The sequence below is a fragment of the Callorhinus ursinus genome, unplaced genomic scaffold (assembly GCF_003265705.2).
Source record: "Callorhinus ursinus isolate GAN/ISIS: 27379988/994484 unplaced genomic scaffold, GSC_fseal_2.0 scaffold11, whole genome shotgun sequence".
NCBI classification, from domain to species: Eukaryota; Metazoa; Chordata; class Mammalia; order Carnivora; family Otariidae; genus Callorhinus; species Callorhinus ursinus.
The window spans coordinates 26656079-26674590 of NW_027397073.1; the positions used below are offsets into that span (position 1 = coordinate 26656079).

The 18512-nt window shown below is 52.4% G+C and overlaps 1 protein-coding gene and 1 long non-coding RNA gene across 3 annotated transcripts in view; one reads left to right on the forward strand and one right to left on the reverse strand.

The window, feature by feature from the left end:
* Positions 1 to 18512, forward strand: part of LOXHD1 (lipoxygenase homology PLAT domains 1) — a 149374-nt gene that overhangs the window by 109120 nt on the left and 21742 nt on the right. Inside the window, exons 29-36 of one of the 2 annotated variants that reach the window (XM_073897971.1) lie at positions 1636 to 1790; positions 5537 to 5746; positions 5878 to 6013; positions 7900 to 8108; positions 8988 to 9173; positions 11908 to 12035; positions 16924 to 17041; positions 17890 to 18064. In XM_073897971.1, the coding sequence (XP_073754072.1) occupies positions 1636 to 1790; positions 5537 to 5746; positions 5878 to 6013; positions 7900 to 8108; positions 8988 to 9173; positions 11908 to 12035; positions 16924 to 17041; positions 17890 to 18064 (1317 nt within the window). The remainder of the gene's footprint in view (positions 1 to 1635; positions 1791 to 5536; positions 5747 to 5877; positions 6014 to 7899; positions 8109 to 8987; positions 9174 to 11907; positions 12036 to 16923; positions 17042 to 17889; positions 18065 to 18512) is intronic. The other variant, XM_025886803.2, reaches the window with a different exon arrangement.
* Positions 985 to 5950, reverse strand: LOC141373730 (uncharacterized). Its single transcript, XR_012380023.1, has 3 exons — positions 5567 to 5950; positions 3441 to 3577; positions 985 to 1721 (listed from the first exon to the last, which is right to left on the reverse strand). It is a non-coding gene; the product is annotated as an uncharacterized lncRNA (long non-coding RNA).

The window sequence follows — 18512 nt, forward strand, 5'->3', positions numbered from 1 at the left end:
CACAGGAGGGAACTGGGTTGGTGATACAGACTCGGGGAACTCACGGAAGTCAACGCCCAGGGTGTGCAGGAGGGGAACTGAGGAAAGCGGACAGCACCAGGCATCTGAGGGGCGGGAAGAAGATTAGGAACCCGTAAAGCTGCTCCAGAAGGAGCGACCAGAGAGGCAGATGGAGAGCAGGAGAGAATAGCTCTGTGGAGTCCAAGGGAAAAAGAGGAAAATAATAGGAACGACGCGGTGGGCGTGAACACGTTCCATAACCATGGGTATGAGCAACTCACGTCACCTTCCTTTTCTCGATTTAATTAAATGTGGTCTGAGCCCACTTGCAAGGGTTGGGGAGAAAGTCCATCTCAGTCACGACGAGGAGGGAGAATCTCTCTTTTTGGGTTTCATGAGAATCCTGAGCCTCAGGAAGGGCCTGGCCCTTAGTCCAGGGCGGGTACCACGGACACCGGTGTCCTCCTGCCACATGGTGACAGGGGCTGCTGGCTCTCCACAGACACACAGGCCTCATTTCTCTAGGTGGCCAGAAACATTTCAGCTTCCTCCTGAGACTCGCTCTTTGGCCATGAGGCCTCCTTGCTTCAAGTTCCCAGATAACCCCGCAGCCATCTCCCTGTAGGGACTCCGAGTACAGGTCCCTGCCAGCCCAGGGGACTCCCGAGCCCTCGCCCCCCTCGCAGGCTGGGGACATGAACCTTCCTCCCGGTCTGGCCACTCCCACCCTTCACCTCACAGCCACAATTTCCATCCTTCTTCTCGGGATCATCCAGCGAAGTCCCCTCTTCTTGGCCTGAAATGCCAAAGCTCTTGGGACAAAGGCATATGGAGAGGAGACAAAGAATTCTTCGCCTTGTAAAAATGCACAGCTCGCCTTTCCCCCTGGGGTGGAGGTTGGAAAAGGAGATACCTTATTCTTCCTTGATGAGCCCACAGCAGCAAAACAAAGACAAGACCACGTTTGTTTTTATTTTCCTTAATAATTTTTAATAACTGTCACACCAGCATTCACAGAGCCCTTGCCACAGGCCAGAGCGGGTGAAGGAGAGGGTGGTGGTCACTGGGGGGCAGGTGCCGCATGGCAGGGAGCTGAAGAATAAATAAAAATAAGGACATGGACACTATGGGGAAGCTATACTTTCAAAAAAATACTTGATTTTTTTTCCAAAGACTGTTTAGAAGCAACTGGTGTGGGTCCTGGGAACCCCCAAAGGGGAAGGCATACTATTGTCACATGTCAGGGCAGGTAGATGTAGTGACCACAGCGCACATACATGTCGGGCCATCTCCTGCATCGCCCCCCCCACCCCCAAAGCGCAGGCAGCTAGATGGGTGGATGGTTTGAGAGCTGCTGGGAGAAGCCTCCATCCTCCGGGTCTTAGAGGACAGCCGTGTCCAGATCGGGTGGGCAGACGTTCCCTCCCCCGCTGCCCCCACCGGTGAATCCTTGCAGATTTGTAGCAGAATGTGCACAAGTGAACAAATGAAAGGCAGATGCTAACTCCTCCTTGGGGCCCCAAGGAGGGCTTAATACCTCCTACAAATCCAGTTCCCTCCATCCTAAAGCAATGCCATTCTTTTCTTCCCTTTGTCTGTCCATCTGTCCGTCCGTCGGTCTGACTACCCGCCCAGTTGTGCTGTACTCGGTGCAGATCTTCACAGGAAACGTTCCCGGGGCAGGGACGGACGCCAAGGTCTACATCACCATCTATGGAGATCTGGGGGACACCGGGGAGCGGTACCTTGGCAAGTCAGAGAACCGTACCAACAAGTTCGAGAAAGGAACAGTACGTAGGGCACACAGAGTTTACCCCTTCCCCTCCCCTCCTGGGTCCAGTGGCCTGGGGTCAGCTCCTCTTGGTGCCAGAGGCTGTCCCTGAACCTTGTGCAGGGTCGTGCTCCCTTGTGTGGGCATTTACCCTTGGCACTTCCTCCTGCAGAGTGGCCGGTCCCCTCTCTGAGCCTGTGCGTGGGCCCTGGGTCCTGATCTGGGGGGGGAGGTAGAGCAGAGAGTAGGGCTTGTCTGAGGACTGTTTGAGACCCAGGTTGCTGGCTGTCTGGGGGGTCAGGAGAAATCATCAGAAAAGTCAGCTCACTGTGGGCGGGTCACCAGAGTGGCGGGAGCTGCCCCTACCAACAGCTCCTGATCTGGTTGACCCTCTCTGGATTTGGTTTCCTCGTCTATAAAATGAGGAGCCTGATGTGAATGGGCTAAGCTGTGCTGTGCAGAGCTCTGGGCAGCACCGAGGCCCATGGGAGCCACAGAGGGATCAGAGGAGCAGGCAAGTACCCCACTGCCCCAGTTGGAGTGCACCTGGACCTGGACTACCTATTGGGGTGCCAAGAAAAGCCTCTATTAGGCAAAGGGCTCTGACATACTGTGGTTTTAGGAAAAGGAAGGCATCTGTCCCGACTTCCTTCCCAGCAGCTCGGCCCCCCTCTCCCACTGTGGCTCAGCAGTCTCCGGCGCCCCTTCTGCCTCACCCCCTTCATTCAGCCTCAGCCTCCTTCCCTTCTCTCTGTTCACCGAACTCTGCCAGAATTCCCCACAGGCCAGGCTGTAGCTTCAGGGTGATCAGAGCAAGGTAACCCGATCTGTGGTCTTGCCCATGGCCACGCACACGTGGGGGTTTCCTGCATTGACCAGTGGGTATTTAGCAGGGGTCTCCTTAAGCCCCACCCTCAGCTAGGCGTGATCCTTGGCACGGAAACATTTGCTACTTGTGAGAAGGAAATTTGCTCTGGGGCAAGGATAGCAGCGGCATCTAAGCGGGTCTGCAGCTGGCTGGTGCATGAGCCAGGCCATCTGGAAGGAGTCCCAGCCTGGCCTCAAGGTCCCGGGGGAGTCAGGCCCTGGGGCGCCCATTCATTTGTTCCATCATCCAGGTAGGAACTATTTACCTTTAGCCTTGGTTTACTGCTTCTGAAGTGGGAATAGCAGTGTGATGGCTACTGAGACCCCTGGGCTGACAAACAGGACAAGAGATGGAAGAACACTTTGTATCGGGGTGGGGGGGGGATAATTTCACACACACACACACACACACACACACACACACACGTATGTGAGATGTTAACTGTTTGCTGCACTTGTAAGGTAGCTAATAGGAGGCCTAACTATTTTGGACAAAATGGAATGCTAAGAGGTCAAATGACTCATGTGGTGTCCCCGACGCTACCCTGGGAACACGATTATCAAGCTCACTCACGTATGCTGGGATGTGGCAGTGCCGTTCAGGGGCCAGACCTGTGGCCAGGGCCAGACCACCTGAATTCACATCCTGGCTCTGACACTGACTAGCTGTGTGGTCTTGGGCAAGTTACTTAACATCTCTGTGTCTGTTTCTTCCACCGTAAAAGAAGTTCACTGAATTAAAACATCTGAACTGCTTAGCTCTTTGTTAGTACTGAGTGTTGTTGAGGATGGGGGAGCTCACCTTCCCCTGCCTTCAGTGGTGCCTGGGCGGACACGTGGAGAATGCACCGTAAGACAGCAGCGTGCAGCACACAGCTGACAGATCCCTGTTTCTTTGTGGCCAGATCCACGGAGCCAGGCTGTAGGCACAGCAAATACCTGTAGAGCACATTAGTGAATGAACTTATAAATGAAGGCCATGCAATCCATTCCCTTCTGGGCTCAGAGTCAGATTTTTTCTCTCTTAGCTATTGTTACATTGTAAGGAAAACCTTTGCCCTGTTCTATTACCCATCCCTTTCTCTTCCTTCCCTCCTATCAAGGGAGCTAGAGCTACTTCTGGTTTACTCCTGGAGGGTTTATGTGACTTTAAGTTCACTGCTGAACATCTAGCAGCTTCCATTTCTCTGACCATTTCCTCCACAATACAGAAGTGCCCATTGCCACCCTCCCCCCCCCCATGAGCACCCACCCACCCACTTCCAGCCCAAAGCCAGGTCTTGGAGATTCTCCCTTCTACACGGCTCCTAGATCAGCCCTGTCAGCTCCTGAGCCCTTCCTTAGCTGACCTGGCTTATTGAACCACCTGGGCTCCCTGCTCTGTCCCCCCTCCCCGCCCCTCGCTGGAGCCTCCTCATTTCACGAATCCAAAGCTGACAGTCATGCAGCCCGCCGGGGGCTCTCCATGATCCCAGATCTGGCCTGAGCCCTTTGCAGGATTCACGACCTTTTGTGGCCCACCCGGCCAATCTGTGTGAAGTGTCCACCACAGAATGCACAGGGGAGTACCTTGGAAATCTTTCTATGTCAGGATATTCAAGCATAGATGGAACTGGCTCGTCCTTCGTAACCACCACACACGTGACATTCTACACACAATATCGCCACGCTTACTTAGCCATTCCCCAAGCACTGGACGGCGGATGGCTCCTAGCTTTCCACTGTAAAAATTATCCTGCAGTGAAAATCCTTGTGCACATAAAAAGGCGTCCCCTCAGGACAAAAGCAAAGAAGTGGGATTGCTAGGTCATAGGCTGTGCCTGTTTCTGCCCTAGTGATCTTAGCCACTTGTCAGAGCACTGTGGCCTGCCGAGTCAGCTGTGCATGGCTCACCTGCAGTCTCCTCCACCCGCAGACTGACCTGCCCGGGGGCCAAAAGGCCCAGCCACCCCATCCTTAGCTTCATGCCACTACCTGAAGAATCTTCCCAGCCCTGCCTCTAGTCCACGGACAGGTGGCTACTTCTGCACATGGACCGTAGTTACCCACCTCCTCCTCCCCCTGCCCTGGGCTGGGAGGTCCCCAGGAGGGGCAGAGGCTTCCTCATTGTATTTATGTCTGAGTTCCTAGCACTCTGTAGTGACTCGGCACATCTTCCATCATCTGGAAGAAAAGTGCTGTAACTCAGGACCACCAGCCTCTACTCTCCTGCCCTAGGCTCCTGCCGGCCACATTCAGCCTGTGTTTTAACCGCACCTCACCCAAGGCCTAGAACGCTACATCTCACTGAGCAATCCCAAAAGAATCCAAGCACCTGGGAGGGTCACAACCCTTTACTGAAGGGATAATCAGGGACCTAGAGGGCCTTACATCACACCCCACAGAAAACCTGCCTGCACCTGCATTCCAGATGGTGTCCCTGAGCTCTCCTCGGCTTGGCCTCCATCAGAGCCTCTCCCTGCTGTCTCCTCTCCCTGGCCTGGCCCAGTGGCTCCTCTGAAGGCCTCCCAGCTTCCCCCTGGGTGTTTCAAGCCCCCTCCCATTCCTCCCTCCAGCCTCCCACCTGAATTCATGCTGACACTCAACATAACCAAGGACATCCAGGTACCAGGACCAGGCTGAGCACCCTTGTCTGCCTCATACCCACTCACATTCCATCTTCCGGACATCCACAAGGTGTACCCCAGGAGGAACGGGCCTGCAAAATGGGGCCATGGTGAAAGGGAGGCCGCGGAATACCCAACACTTTGGGTTAGGGACTTGTGCCTGGAGGGCTCCCAGCTAGGAAAGTCTGTTCAGCCCAAAGGCTGAGTGAGGTAGAAGGTACCGGACAGTCAGGGTTGCCGTGGGTGGAGGTGGGGCGCACCCCACCCAGTCCCCAACATCTGGACTCCCCAGGCGGACACATTCATCATCGAGGCTGCTGACCTGGGTGTCATCTACAAGATCAAGCTCCGCCACGACAACACCAAGTGGTGTGCAGACTGGTATGTGGAAAAGGTGGAGATCTGGAATGACACCAACGAGGACGAGTTCCTGTTCCTGTGCGGGCGCTGGCTGTCCCTGAAGAAGGAAGACGGGCGGCTCGAGAGGCTCTTCTACGAGAAGGTGCAGGAAAGGCATTGGCGGTGCGGGGTGGGGGGATTTGGCTCAGCCACGGCTCGCCCCCATCCTCGTGCCTCGTACTCTGGCAGAAGGTGCCAGAGCTGTAGTGGGCAGGGCTGGGCTCTTCTGGGCAGGAGTACACTGGGGACCGAAGCAGCAACTGCAGTAGCCCCGCTGACTTCTGGGAGATCGCCCTGAGCTCCAAGATGGCCGACGTGGACATCGCCACAGTGACGGGGCCCATGGTGGGCTACGTGCAGGAGGGCCCAGGTAAGCCAGGCAGGGAACTCAGAGAAAGAGGGGCAGGCGCCTGGACATGTGTTTAAGCGATTCTTGGACAGGCCGTGCGTTTGCCCCACCATCATCTGACTTCTACCTAATGCTTTATAATTCACTCAGACCGCCTGTTTCCATCCCCACAACAACCTGCAAAGGGCAGCCGTCAGCCCTGTTGCAGAAGGGGGAACAAAGGCTAAGAGAAGTTAGGGGAATGATGCCCTTAATCCACTGACCCACCACCAGGAGGGCATCGTGGTATACTCTGCCCTCGCCCGGACTCGCAGGGTGTAGGTTCAGCCCCGAGCGCCTGGGACAGTTCTCATCAGACAGAAATCAACAGCAACAGTGAGGACCCCCTTGCATATCAGTAGAGCACCACATGGAAGACTTCAGCCGTGCAGACCTAAGGCACAGTGTGATGTGGTGAGGAAGGGGAAAATGTCCTAAGATGGCTTTATGGGATTTAAGTTCCATTTCTGCTTCTGACAAGAATATATGTAGCCGTCAACAAGTCACTCTTTTGGCCTCAATTCTTCCCTCCTCCATAAAACGATATTGTAATGCCCTGACAAGCTCGTTTTTCCAACCAGATTTTTGAGATAAAGCAGTTCTGTGTTTGTTTATCTGACATTTAAGGTCACTGCCTATCTGTTCAGCTGTCTTAAGTATAGAGCGTGACAACCACTCTATTCCCCTCCAGGAGTCCACGTTGGCGGGGCGGGGGGGTGTCCCTGGGGCTGGGCAGAGAGAGCCAATCATTTTATATTCTACCTTTTCACTCTGTGAATAAATGACAGGACCCACAAGAAAGTGCTCCTCCTGAATTAAGCACTATGATCAACTGTGAAAGGCCAAGGAAGCTTCCTGTAAAGATGAAATAAGGCTGTGGGCAGGTGCAGAATTACAATGCTGGTAATTCCAGCCAGGAAGGGCGAGTTTGGAAACTTTCAAAGAGATACAAATTGTACAACCTATAACCATATTACCTATAGCCTATACCAGAACATTGTCTCCCAAGATATTGAGGAAGATGATCCCAGGAAAGGGTTTCCAACTTGTATCAGTAACTGTAAGTGACCGAGACAAGATAGTGGCTTAAACAAATGAGGATTTTTCTTTTCTCTCACATAAAAGTTCAAAGGTAGGCAACAGGGACTGATACAGCAGGTTCCAGTGAAGTCAGGGACTTCCATCCTAAAGGTTGTCCATGGTTCCTACATGACTGCTGGAGCTCCAGCCATTGCATCCACATTCCAAGCAGAACGAATGGAAGGGTAAGGGGCAAAAGGGTGCTCTTCCCAGATGAGTCAGAAATTTCCCCGGAAACCCACCCAACAATGTCTGCTTACATTTTATGAAGCACCCCTAGCTGCAAGAAGAATGGGCACTTGCTGGGCAACTAGAACTCTGCGCTGCACTACCCGAGCAAGGTTTTATACTGATTATTCTGGTCTGTTTTGGAAATGGATGCCTTCTAGAGCTTTCATTTACCACGTTATACATATAATACTATTCTATTTTTCTTCCCCAAATTCCTACTTTCCGTGAGACCTTGTTTTTTCCAACCTTATTTTTGCTGACTACAGAAAGGCTGTTGGTCTTGCTCTACTTCACATGGGAGTGCTAGGTACAACTGAGATCATTGGTCAGCAGGGCTTTTAGAAGTGGCAAGGATGCTCTTTTAGGATGATCTTCACTTGGGAGATAACAATCTCTCATTCCCTGGAGAGTAGATGCTCCCCAAAGATCATTCACCGGTCTGGAAAGTTCTGTTTCACTTTGTCTCAGAGGCAGGGAGCTGAGATCTGTGCTCTCCAAAAGTCATTTCCAAGTCTGTGAGCCCACCCGTGTCCACCTGGCCCCATGATCTCTTGCAGTGATTCCCTACCATGTGTCGGTCACCACCGGAAAGCACAAGGATGCGGCCACCGACAGCCGGGCCTTCATCTTGCTCATTGGGGAGGGTGACGAGCACAGTAACCGCATCTGGCTGGACTTCCCCCGGGGGAAGAAGGGCTTCAGCTGTGGCTCCGTGGAGGAATTCTATGTTGCAGGCTTGGATGTGGGCATCATCAAGAAAATAGAGGTGCTGGTCCCCGGGTCCTGGGATGGCGCCCACCCCCAGGGAAGGAAGGAGCCAACCAGGACATAGTAGGTGGAGGTGTAGAGGGCAGGCAGAGTAACTGACCTGGAGCCCCACCTCAGACCAGGTCATGGGGGGAGGTGCCCTGGCCTCTGCCATCAACTAGGTGACCTTGAATGAGCCACTGCCCTGCCAGGTCTCAGTTTTCCACCCACCTAATGGGGATGCCTGGTGTGTTAGTTTTCTGTTGCTATGTAACAAATTACCACAAACTTAGCATAAGATCACATAGATACATTATTTCCCAGTTTCCCGGGTCAGGAGTCCAGATGTGAGTTAGCTGGGTCCTCTTCCCAAGGTCTCACTGGGCTGAAATCAAGTAGCTGCTAGGGCTGTGGTCTCCTCTGAGGCTGGGGGTCCTCTTCCACGTTCACCGGTCTCTGGCAGAATCCATTTCCTTGCAGTTGTAAGACCGAGGCCGCCAATTCCTAGAGGCTGCAGGCCTCCCCTGTCACATGACCTTCTCCAAAACATGGCAGTTTGTTTTGTCAAGGCCAATAAGACATGATCTCTTCTGCTTCAAATCTCTCTGACTTCTCCCATCTCTAACATCTGGACCCTCTCTTAAAGGGCTTGCCTGATTAGGTGAGGCCCACCCAGAATAATCTTTTGATTAACTCAAAATCATCTGATTAGAGACCTCTATTTCATCTGCAAAACCTCCTCACCTCCATTGGAGGGACCTGGGTCATGGTGCACAGAGCACATTAGGAGGAAGCACCGAGGAAGGAGGGTGCAGAACAGGGAAGGGGAGGCTGAGTGGCGAGGGCTTCTTTCCCAGTTTTACCCAGGCCCTCACGGCCCTGGTGTGTCCCCTCCCAGCTGGGCCACGATGGGGCCTCCCCCGAGAGCTGCTGGCTGGTGGAGGAGCTGTGTCTGGCTGTGCCTACCCAGGGTACCAAGTACACGTTGCGCTGCAACTGCTGGCTTGCCAAGGACCGAGGCGACGGTGTCACCTCCCGCGTCTTCGACCTCCTGGACGCCACGGTGGTGAATATTGGGAAGAAGGTATAGAGAGGGGCCTGGGTGTGCATATGGCATGGCAAGGGCCATGCAGGGTGGGGTGGGAGAGCAGAAGGGGAGACAGAAGTGAGGGAAGCAGGCGACTCGTCGCTGGGCCACTGGCAGGAGCTGCAGCCTGGTATACCAGCCAGACACCCTTTGCTAAGAGCCAAGAGACTCAAGTCTCTTTGGGTCTGCTGCTGTGTGACCTTGGCCACATCGCCTCGGTCTTCTCATACAGTCCACGGAAGTAACGCTTTCCATCCTGTTCCAGGTAAGATCTTGATGAGAACAAATGAAATCATGAACAGTCTGTGAAGAGTTTTGCAAGCTCTGCATAGATTGTTTTGTTTTGTTTTTTCTCTAAAGGAGAAAAACACCTCAACACCCAAGGACAGTGGTGGGGAAAGATAGCATTTGGGATACCATGTGCCTCAGGATCTTGCAGTACAGTGAGAGCTGCGTGCACGAGACCCTCTTTAAGGCAGGAGCTCTGAGCTCCTGTCCTGGCTCCATCTCTAACTGGTCAAATGACCAGGGGCAAAGTTGTGTGAACTCACAAGTCAGCACTGGGTGCCTGAGTGCTGGGCCCAAGGATACATGGCCAGTTGGTGGCTCAGATGGCCCTGGTTCATGCGACCCTACAGGCTTCTCTTTCCCTCCGAAAAACTGTGGAGTCAACAGGATGCTCCAGCCCGCATCTCTCTTCCTGAATCCAAACCAATGGGCTATAGATTTAGGTCAGAAGGTGTCTCACAAAGATAAGAAGAAATCACCCTGGACCTGAGTGTGCCCTGCTTATATTGCATATGGAAACAGAAGGAAGGGCTGAGTTTGGGGCTCTGAGAACCTTGACAGGCAGGAGTGTGGATGCCTGCCCCTCCCCTGCTTGAGAGCCAGAAAGCAGAACTTTCTATAGCATAGATACACCCCCCCCACAACTTACCCAGACATCTCCATCTGTGGCCAGACGGATGGTGTGGGTGAGCACACAGTTCATCCAGGGACCTCTGTCCTGACCCAGTTCCCAGCATGCATGTGGGCGAGAGTGTGTCTGTGTGCGTGTCGCCCCCCCCACACACACACATGCACACCCCACTCAGTACAGCTGTATCTCCCCCAAGCCCTCTAGTCTGTGGAAATGCAGACCCACGCCCCTATTATTCATGTTACAAAAGAACACAGGTTTATCACTTTGCAAAGAACCACAGGCTTCTTTGGACTGGCCATCTCCCCAGGAGATATCAGACCAGAATTACAAAAGCTCCGTTTCTGTGTCTCTTTCTGGAAACAACCTATTACCTAAAAAGAGATGTGTCTGTGTAAAGGAGAGAAAGATGGGCCCAGAGAGCACAACAGTCTGGAGGGACTAGCCTTAAGGGGCCAGTCTCCATGGGGTCACCAAAGCACTCATTTTGATCTTTCTATTTTTCATACCTGTCTGAATAAGAGCAAAAAAGCATCAGGCTCCTGCCTTCATTCCCAGTAGCTCCTCCTGCCACCACGATACCGTGTTAAGGTCTGAGAGGATCTTCCTGATAAAGCAAGAGGCTCTTCAATCATTACCTTGGCAAACAAGTACTGAACTTGTCCTTTGGGCCAGGCCTGCAAAGACCACTCCTAACCTCATGGTATCATGGTGAAGATCCGAGATGCTGCTTGAAGAGCACCCAGTACCCAACAGGCACAATGTCGGGAACATGATCACTGTGACAAATAACTTGGGTTCTGAGTTCGAGGGCTTCTGGCTAGGGGGGACCGGGTAAGAATGCAGTGCTGCAGTCTCAGGAGAAGGGAAGGGCCAGCTGGGTTCAGAGGAGATGGTCAGCCTGGCATTTCCGTGGCCAAGTGTGCAAACCTCTCCTGAGCCATCCGAGACCTATGCTAGTCGTTGGGCACCTGGCAAGAGGGAATGGAGTAAGAAGCCAGAGGACTCTCCAGAGCACAGGTAAAGGTGGCCTCTCTTGCCACACAGGCTGCCTCTGGAGAAAGAACCAGTGAGGGCACCGTGCAGGGAAGAGCAGGCTGCCCCCTCCCCCCTCCAGTGGAGACAGATGAACACTTCCTCTTTGGAACAAACCTCAGGCAAAAGGGCAAAATCCCAACCTGAAGAGCAAATCATGGAATCAACGTGTGTCCTCCAAACGTCACTGCTCACGGGTGCTCACAGCGTATGCCGGCTGTGCCTGACGTGGGGATGGACCTGGGGCTGTGCTTGCTGACCCACAGCACGTGGCAGGCCTGGCATGGGCTCTCACTGCACTGCTGAACGGTCTGCAGCCCTCACTCCACCAGACGTCTATCCCTGTTTCTCGGGGGAAGGAAGCAGAGCCTGGCCAGGGGGGGGGGGGGGGCCTGTCCAAGTTCGACAGCTGGCTGGTGGCAGGCCCGGGGAACAAGTGGCGTGCTGGATGACTCCAAAAGCCACCGTCCTGCCACCACATGCTGCTCAATTACATGAGCTCAGGCTGGGGTTTGGTTGACAAAGAAACCGGGGAATTCGGGGCTTTCAGTCTTGCTTCTGGTGCACACGTGTTCTCTCTCAGAGACTGAACTCCTCTCTAGCACCGGACTGGACACGGCCAAGGACACAGAGGGACAAGGCCCGACTCGTGTTCTCCAGGCATTAGCAGTTGATTAGGAGAAGGGCTCTTTTCAGAGCCACAGGGCTTGGAGGGCGTCTTGCCCTGGGGAGAGTGAGGCAGGCCAAGGCTCAGGGCCCGCATCCCTCTCCCGGCAGGTGCTCTATGAGATGACAGTGTGGACGGGTGACGTGGTCGGCGGTGGTACTGACTCCAACATCTTCATGACCCTTTACGGCATCAATGGCAGCACAGAGGAAGTGAAGCTGGACAAAAAGAAGGCCAGGTATCCAGAGACGGCCTCCGCCCCTCACCCCTCTGCACATCCAGTCCCCCAGCCTCTAATCCCACCCTGCCTCAATCAGACTGCTTCCCTCACTCTCTCCCCTCATTCCTTAGGGCCTTCTAGCCTCCACAGCTTTATCCATGTGATTCCTCCCTCCTGGAATGCCCTTCATCCAGTCCCTTCTGTCTCAGGACCTTTCTCTTCCAGGGGCCAGCTCAAATCTACCTCCTCCAGGAAGCCTTCCTTGATCACCTCAGCCCAGAGCACGCGCCTTCCTTCCTGCCTTCCCTGTATCCTTCCATCCCTCCTTCCTTCCATCTCTCCTTCCTTCCCTCCATCACTTAAAAATGTTTACTGTAAGGTCTGTGTATTAGATGATAGCATTGTATCCTTGTGAATCTCCTGCTTTCGTTCCCTGGACCATGGTGATGTAAGATGTTTACATTAGGGGAAGCTGACAAGGGTATGTGGCTTTTTTTAGGGAAGTAAGTGCCTGTAAGGAATCATTCCCAGGCCCAGTAGAGACAAGGAAGTTTCCTCGGTCTGGAAGCAAAGGGAATTCAGAGTTCTGTGGGTCTGCCCAACAGAATGTCCCCATGGCTTTCATAAGCCTTCAGTGCAAAGATGAGGAGCTGAGCCCAAGGGAATGCCAGCAGAGGGAAGAGCCCAGTGGGGTTCCAGTTGCCATTTTAGGAGGCAGGTGGGAACTCTTAGGCCAGTAACTGTGGCCAGGCCTTTGATAAGCTTGTGAGTTTTGTCTCTTTATCACTTAGACCTCACACTACCTGGTTAGCATTAAAGCTCTGAGAATGGAAGGGGCCCATCTTTGGGGACTTCAAGGGCATGGGAGTGGGTGGGGAGGCTGAGTCCTTCCCTCAGTCAGGCTTGGAGGCAAGTCTCAGGGGACACAAGAAGAAGGCAGGCTGCATTTGAGGGCCCCCAGGTCAGGCAGTTGGAAAAATCCCAGCCCCCACTGCTGGGTCAGCTGTCCTGACACATCATCTTCAACCTGGAGGCCATGCTTTACGAGGGCACTGGTGGATTTGAACATGCACGGGGCCTAATCTTGGCATTGAGGATGACAGATATTTAGAATCTGTTTGAGATTTATTTGACTGTGGTCTACATTCAAACCACGGCAAGGATGCTCATGCAATATGGATGCAGGCAGGTGGATTGAGCTCCACCTTATATCTTGTTGCCTCCTTATATCTCATGGGGGCATGCACCGTGTTCACTTATCTTAATGGTCCCTGAGGAGGGATCTGAGGAGCCAGAGGCTATTGGCTCTGCCTTTTACCTCCCAGGCACGTCAGCATCCGTGGACACTGACACCACCACGGAGGTGGTCGTCCTGCTACTCACCCATCCTTGGAGCTCCCTCTGTGCTGGTTCCAGGGCAGTCTGCCCTCATCTGCCCCCTTCACGTCCTGAAGTGCTCCATCCATGCCTCTTGGGGTTGTGATAAAAATTTACTGCAAATCTAGTGACTTCAAACCACAGGAATGTATTCTCTCCCATTTCCTGAGGCCAGAAATCTGAAGTCAGTATCACTCGGCAGAAATCAAGCCCAGCCGCACCCCCTTCAAAGGCTCTGGGGGAGAATCCATTCCTTGCCTCTCCCAGCTTCTGGGGGCTGCCCGACTTCCTTGGCTTGTGGCCACGTCTCTCCAGTCTTCAAGGCCAGCATCTTGCAGTCTCTCCCTGCTCCATCTTCACATCACCTTCTCCCTTGTGTATGTGTCAAATCTCTCTTTGCCTCCTTCTTATAAAGACACTTGTGACTGCATTAAGGGCCACCTTCAGGGGGGTTATTTGTCAGCCTACCACAGGGGCTGTGACCCACAGAGCATGGCTCTGAAAACCCTGTCATATAAGGAATAGTCAACAGTTCCAGGGACATTTAATTTTTTAATGTTTATTAGGAAATATATATGGGTGGGGATAGATGTCCTTCCATGATCTATATAATCCCATAACCTCATGCCTCTTTGGCACCAACTAATCAGAGAATATAGTTATATTTATTTGTATCCAGCCATCTGTTCATATATATATATATATATATATATATATGACAAATGTAACATGCATAACATATATATGTACATAAATTGTAAACAAGTACAGAGCAAAACCTATGCAGCCACCCCCCAGGCCAAGAATCGAACATTGCCAGTTCACTGTACCTCCCCACCCCTAGAAGTGAGCATTGTCTTGGCTTTTAAGGTAGATCCCTTTTTGCTTTCCTTTATCGTTTTATCCCTACCCTGTGCGGGCCTCCCTAAACAACCAGTTTCCATTTAGTCTGGATTTCAGGGTTTTGTAAGTGAACCAGGTTGCAGGTATTCTTTTATATTTTATTTCTTTCCTCGATATTAGGATTTTCAGATTCCTCTGAGCCACTGAGTGTGGCTGCAATTTGCTCATTTTCACTGCCGCCTACTATGCCATTGATGGAGGCCCAGAGAAGAGAGGTCAGATGGCCTGCTGCATGGGGCTGGGGAGGGGAGTAGAGGCACCGAGTGTGGCCGAACTGTTGACAATGAAAACATTAGCTCTGGTGGGCAGAGCTGGGGCCCGTGAGGCAAGGCCCAGCTCAGTGTAAACCAAACGTATTAGGTGTTGGCCACAGCTGCCCAAAGAGGGAAAGAGCTGCACCAGGCTGACGGGGGGCCCGTCACTGGAGACAACAGGCCATGAACTAGATGGCCCTCGGTGTAGAGAGTCCTGCCTGGAAGCAACTAGGTCTAGCCTAAAGCTGCAGCAGAGGCTTTGACCCCGGCGATTCCCGAGAGCCCCAACCACGCCTCTACAGGCACAAAGGCAGACTGCCTGAGCAGCAGCCCCAGTGAGGCCAGCTTTGGACCCCACACCCTTCTTCCCTGTCTTCCAGCCAGCCCCTTCTCAGGCTCCCTACCCGCAAACCTTCCTTAGCTTCTTAGCAATGAATAAAATTCTTCCATTGAATAGCTGCTTTTCCACACAAAAGCTTTGGCCCTGGTTAGCTCTCCGGGCTGTTCTAAGTCACAGAGACCCGTGAGCGAGTGGGTGCTAGGTCCTTTCCCAAGGACAGCCTTTGGTGGGGGGCAGGGAACAGAAGGAAACCAGAACAGGAATGGATTGAGGGGTAGCCAAAAGTTGCACTCATGTGTATTTTATGATGCAGCGGTCATAGACCGCTGACCGCCTCTGATCTGAGGTGGCCCCTCAATGCAGGAGCCTTCCTGCGTGTCAGCTGAGGTGTCTTAAGGGGGGTCTGGGGCAGCAGGAAAGATGTGGGTAGTGAGTCGTAGAGGGATGAAGGGCCACGAGGGGTTTTCTTTTTTTTTTTTTAAAGATTTTATTTATTTATTTGAGAGAGAGAGAATGAGAGACAGAGAGCATGAGAGGGAAGAGGGCCAGAGGGAGAAGCAGACTCCCCGCTGAGCAGGGAGCCCGATGCGGGACTCGATCCCGGGACTCCAGGATCATGACCTGAGCCCAAGGCAGTCACTTAACCAACTGAGCCACCCAGGCGCCCCCACGAGGGGTTTTCGCTTTGGATGTGGGCCTTTTACCCTGAGAAAAGGAGGTCCATCCAGGTGTAATTGGGGGTCTAGCCTGTAATAAAGGGTGAGGGGACAGAGTCATCCACTCTTTAGTCTTCTGGAAGAAAAGCTTATTTCTTTCTCCCTTTTATACCTGCCCCACCAAAAAGTCTCCATAAAATGGGAATACTTGGCTAAATTCAAAGGGTGAAAATTAAAGAGAAACACAAAGCAAAGAATTCTAACATTCCCTAGATCTGCAAAATTATACACCTGGTGAGGAATCAACTAGTTGAAAGATTATTTGAGAGAATCTCAGTATGTGATATGAGCTCGACGAGGGAACTTGTAAACACCTCCTTCTAGTTTCCACAGGGCCAGGACAGGCAGGGCTTAAATTAGAACAGGAGGGATTTAGGGCAGACTTCTGGGAGAATGTTTTCACTTCTAATCATCATAAAATACACATGAGTGCAGTTATTAAAAAAGATTAGGTCTCTGTTCCACCACTGCCTCTAAGACCAGGAGTAGTTCTTGGTTTGCAGCGTTTTCAGTCCCAACGCCCGCTGGCTGTGGCCTCTGGTTTTAAACGTGTGTCTTGTATACAAGGAAGCACAATTACCATGCAGCGCCCTATCTTCAGTGCCACTCGCGTTACCCCCAAGGGCTTATCAGCAGCAGCATGTGGAATCAGTCAGCAGTCAAGCAATCAGCACTAAAGGTTGCATTATACGTGTAGCCCTGTAGGAAGAGCAGTAAGACATCAAGATAGAGCACCTCTGAGATGATGAGGTCATTCAGCAGAAAAATAGTAATAGCAACAAAAGCAATGTTACCTTCGATTTGCCTGCCATTTACTGGTTATTGGTAACATTACCTAATCTCAGGCCACTGCATTTAGTTTTGCAGATTGTGTATAGAAAAATGTAAATGGTACCATCTAGAGTTGAGCAGGGTACAACCTGCCCCACCATTCATGGCAGCCCTGTCGCTCCTAGAATCTCATCTGAAGCTTTGCAGGTATGGAATTCCTTTTACATTTTAAGTTGATGTCACATTCATTTGATTCTCCTGGCAGTTTTATGAGATTGCAGGGCCAGTATCATTGCCCCCAGACTAAGGATGAGGAAATCAAGTCCCAGAGAGAAGCTTGGACTGCTCTAGGAGGCTAGCAGAATGAGATTAGGACCCAGAGCCTGATTCAGGGTCATTGCTATCAGCCAAACACACTTCACCCATTCTTTCAGGAAGACATCTGGGGTGCAAGAGACAGACTCTTGGGGAGTCACTGGGAGCCTCCCCTTGCCTCCTCACTGTAGCCAGCATCCTCACTTCATGCCCTTACTCTCTTCCCCCAGATTTGAGCGGGAGCAGAATGACACCTTCATCATGGAGATTCTGGACATTGCTCCATTCACCAAGATGCGGATCCGAATTGATGGCCTGGGCTGCCGGCCCGAGTGGTTCCTGGAGAGGGTAAAATGTCTTCCTTCCACCCATAGCCTAGCCCTTCCTCCTGCTCTTTTGGGTTGTCGGTGGACCTGGTTAAAGAGCAAATGTCACTTTAGAGGGTTATAACATGAACCAGACCTGTGTAATCCAGTGTGCCCTTTGGCGTGAATTAACCAGAGAATGTAGTTTTAGTTATTTGTGTCCAGAATGCGCTGTCAGTATGTGGACAGAGACTTCGCGTGTACTTCTCGGAGGAGGTAAATTGAGAGGACTGAGCGAGGAACAGCAAGAACCAGGGCAGCAGAGGCTCTAATGCTGGGCACCTCCGGCAGGATGGCAGGAGCTTTTGGTGCCCTGTGATCCCACATTAGGTGGCTGCCTCTTTTTCCATCTTGGACTCTGTTTTCCCTGATTCAGTCCTCAAATTGCCCAGCCACCAAAGGCTATCTGTCCTGAGTCCCCTCAGGCCCCCACTCCCCTGTTCAGCCAGTAGCAGATTTTTCTTGAGCCAACAATATGGGTGCCCACACCAAGGACAACTTGGCTAACTTCAGGTATTTGTGGCTGATAGTGGTTTGGTTGGCCTGTTTTTCTGTCATTCATTCAACAAACTTTTTTTGTGCACAGTGACAGGTACCTCTCAGAAACATGTTTGGGTGAATTTTCCATTTCCAAGTCCCCAAACTAAGGGGCTTCAGACCCTATGCAAGGCATACCGGGCAGGGTCTTTGTCCCGGAGAGTCTTAGTCAGAAGAATTCATCTTGGGTCTGGAATCGTGGGTCCTTGGCATTCAGCCAAGGGGGCTGCATTCGCAGGTGGACAGCTGGTGGAGGTGAGGGAGGGTGTGCCCACACTGGCTCCTCTTACCCAGATCCTCCTGAAGAACATGAATACTGGAGACCTGACCATGTTCTACTATGGAGACTGGCTGTCCCAGCGGAAGGGCAAGAAGACCCTTGTGTGTGAAATGTGTGCTGTCATTGATGGGGAGGAGATGATGGAGTGGACGTCCTACACTGTCTCAGTCAAGACCAGTGACATCCTGGGTGAGTCAGGGCATCCCTCCCATCTCCCAGTCCCACATCCCACTTCCCTTGCCCTTCCTCAAATTCTGGCTCAGGTCCTGGGCCCTGGTCAGGCTCTCACTTTTCTTTGGCTGACATTTCAAATGTTAGTCAATGCAAGTCCTTTCCACCATGTGTCACTTTCTGTCCAGACAAAGTATTTCCTCCCAATGCCTGAATTGGCTCTGCCCCTCCTCCCTCAAGGAGGTCTGGGAAAACCTGACCGGGCACTATGGTCAGCACTTTCGAAAACTGTGTGGGAGCATGACTCAGAGGCCCTCTGTCTTGCTGCTGCTGCCTCATGCCCCTCACCTTCGGGCTGTGCATCTCAGATGCCCTTGGGTTCCTTCCCACGTGTGTTTGGCAACCATCTTCTGTGTGCCAACTTTGGCCTAGAGTCTTAGGATGGAGAAATGACCCTGGGTGCTTG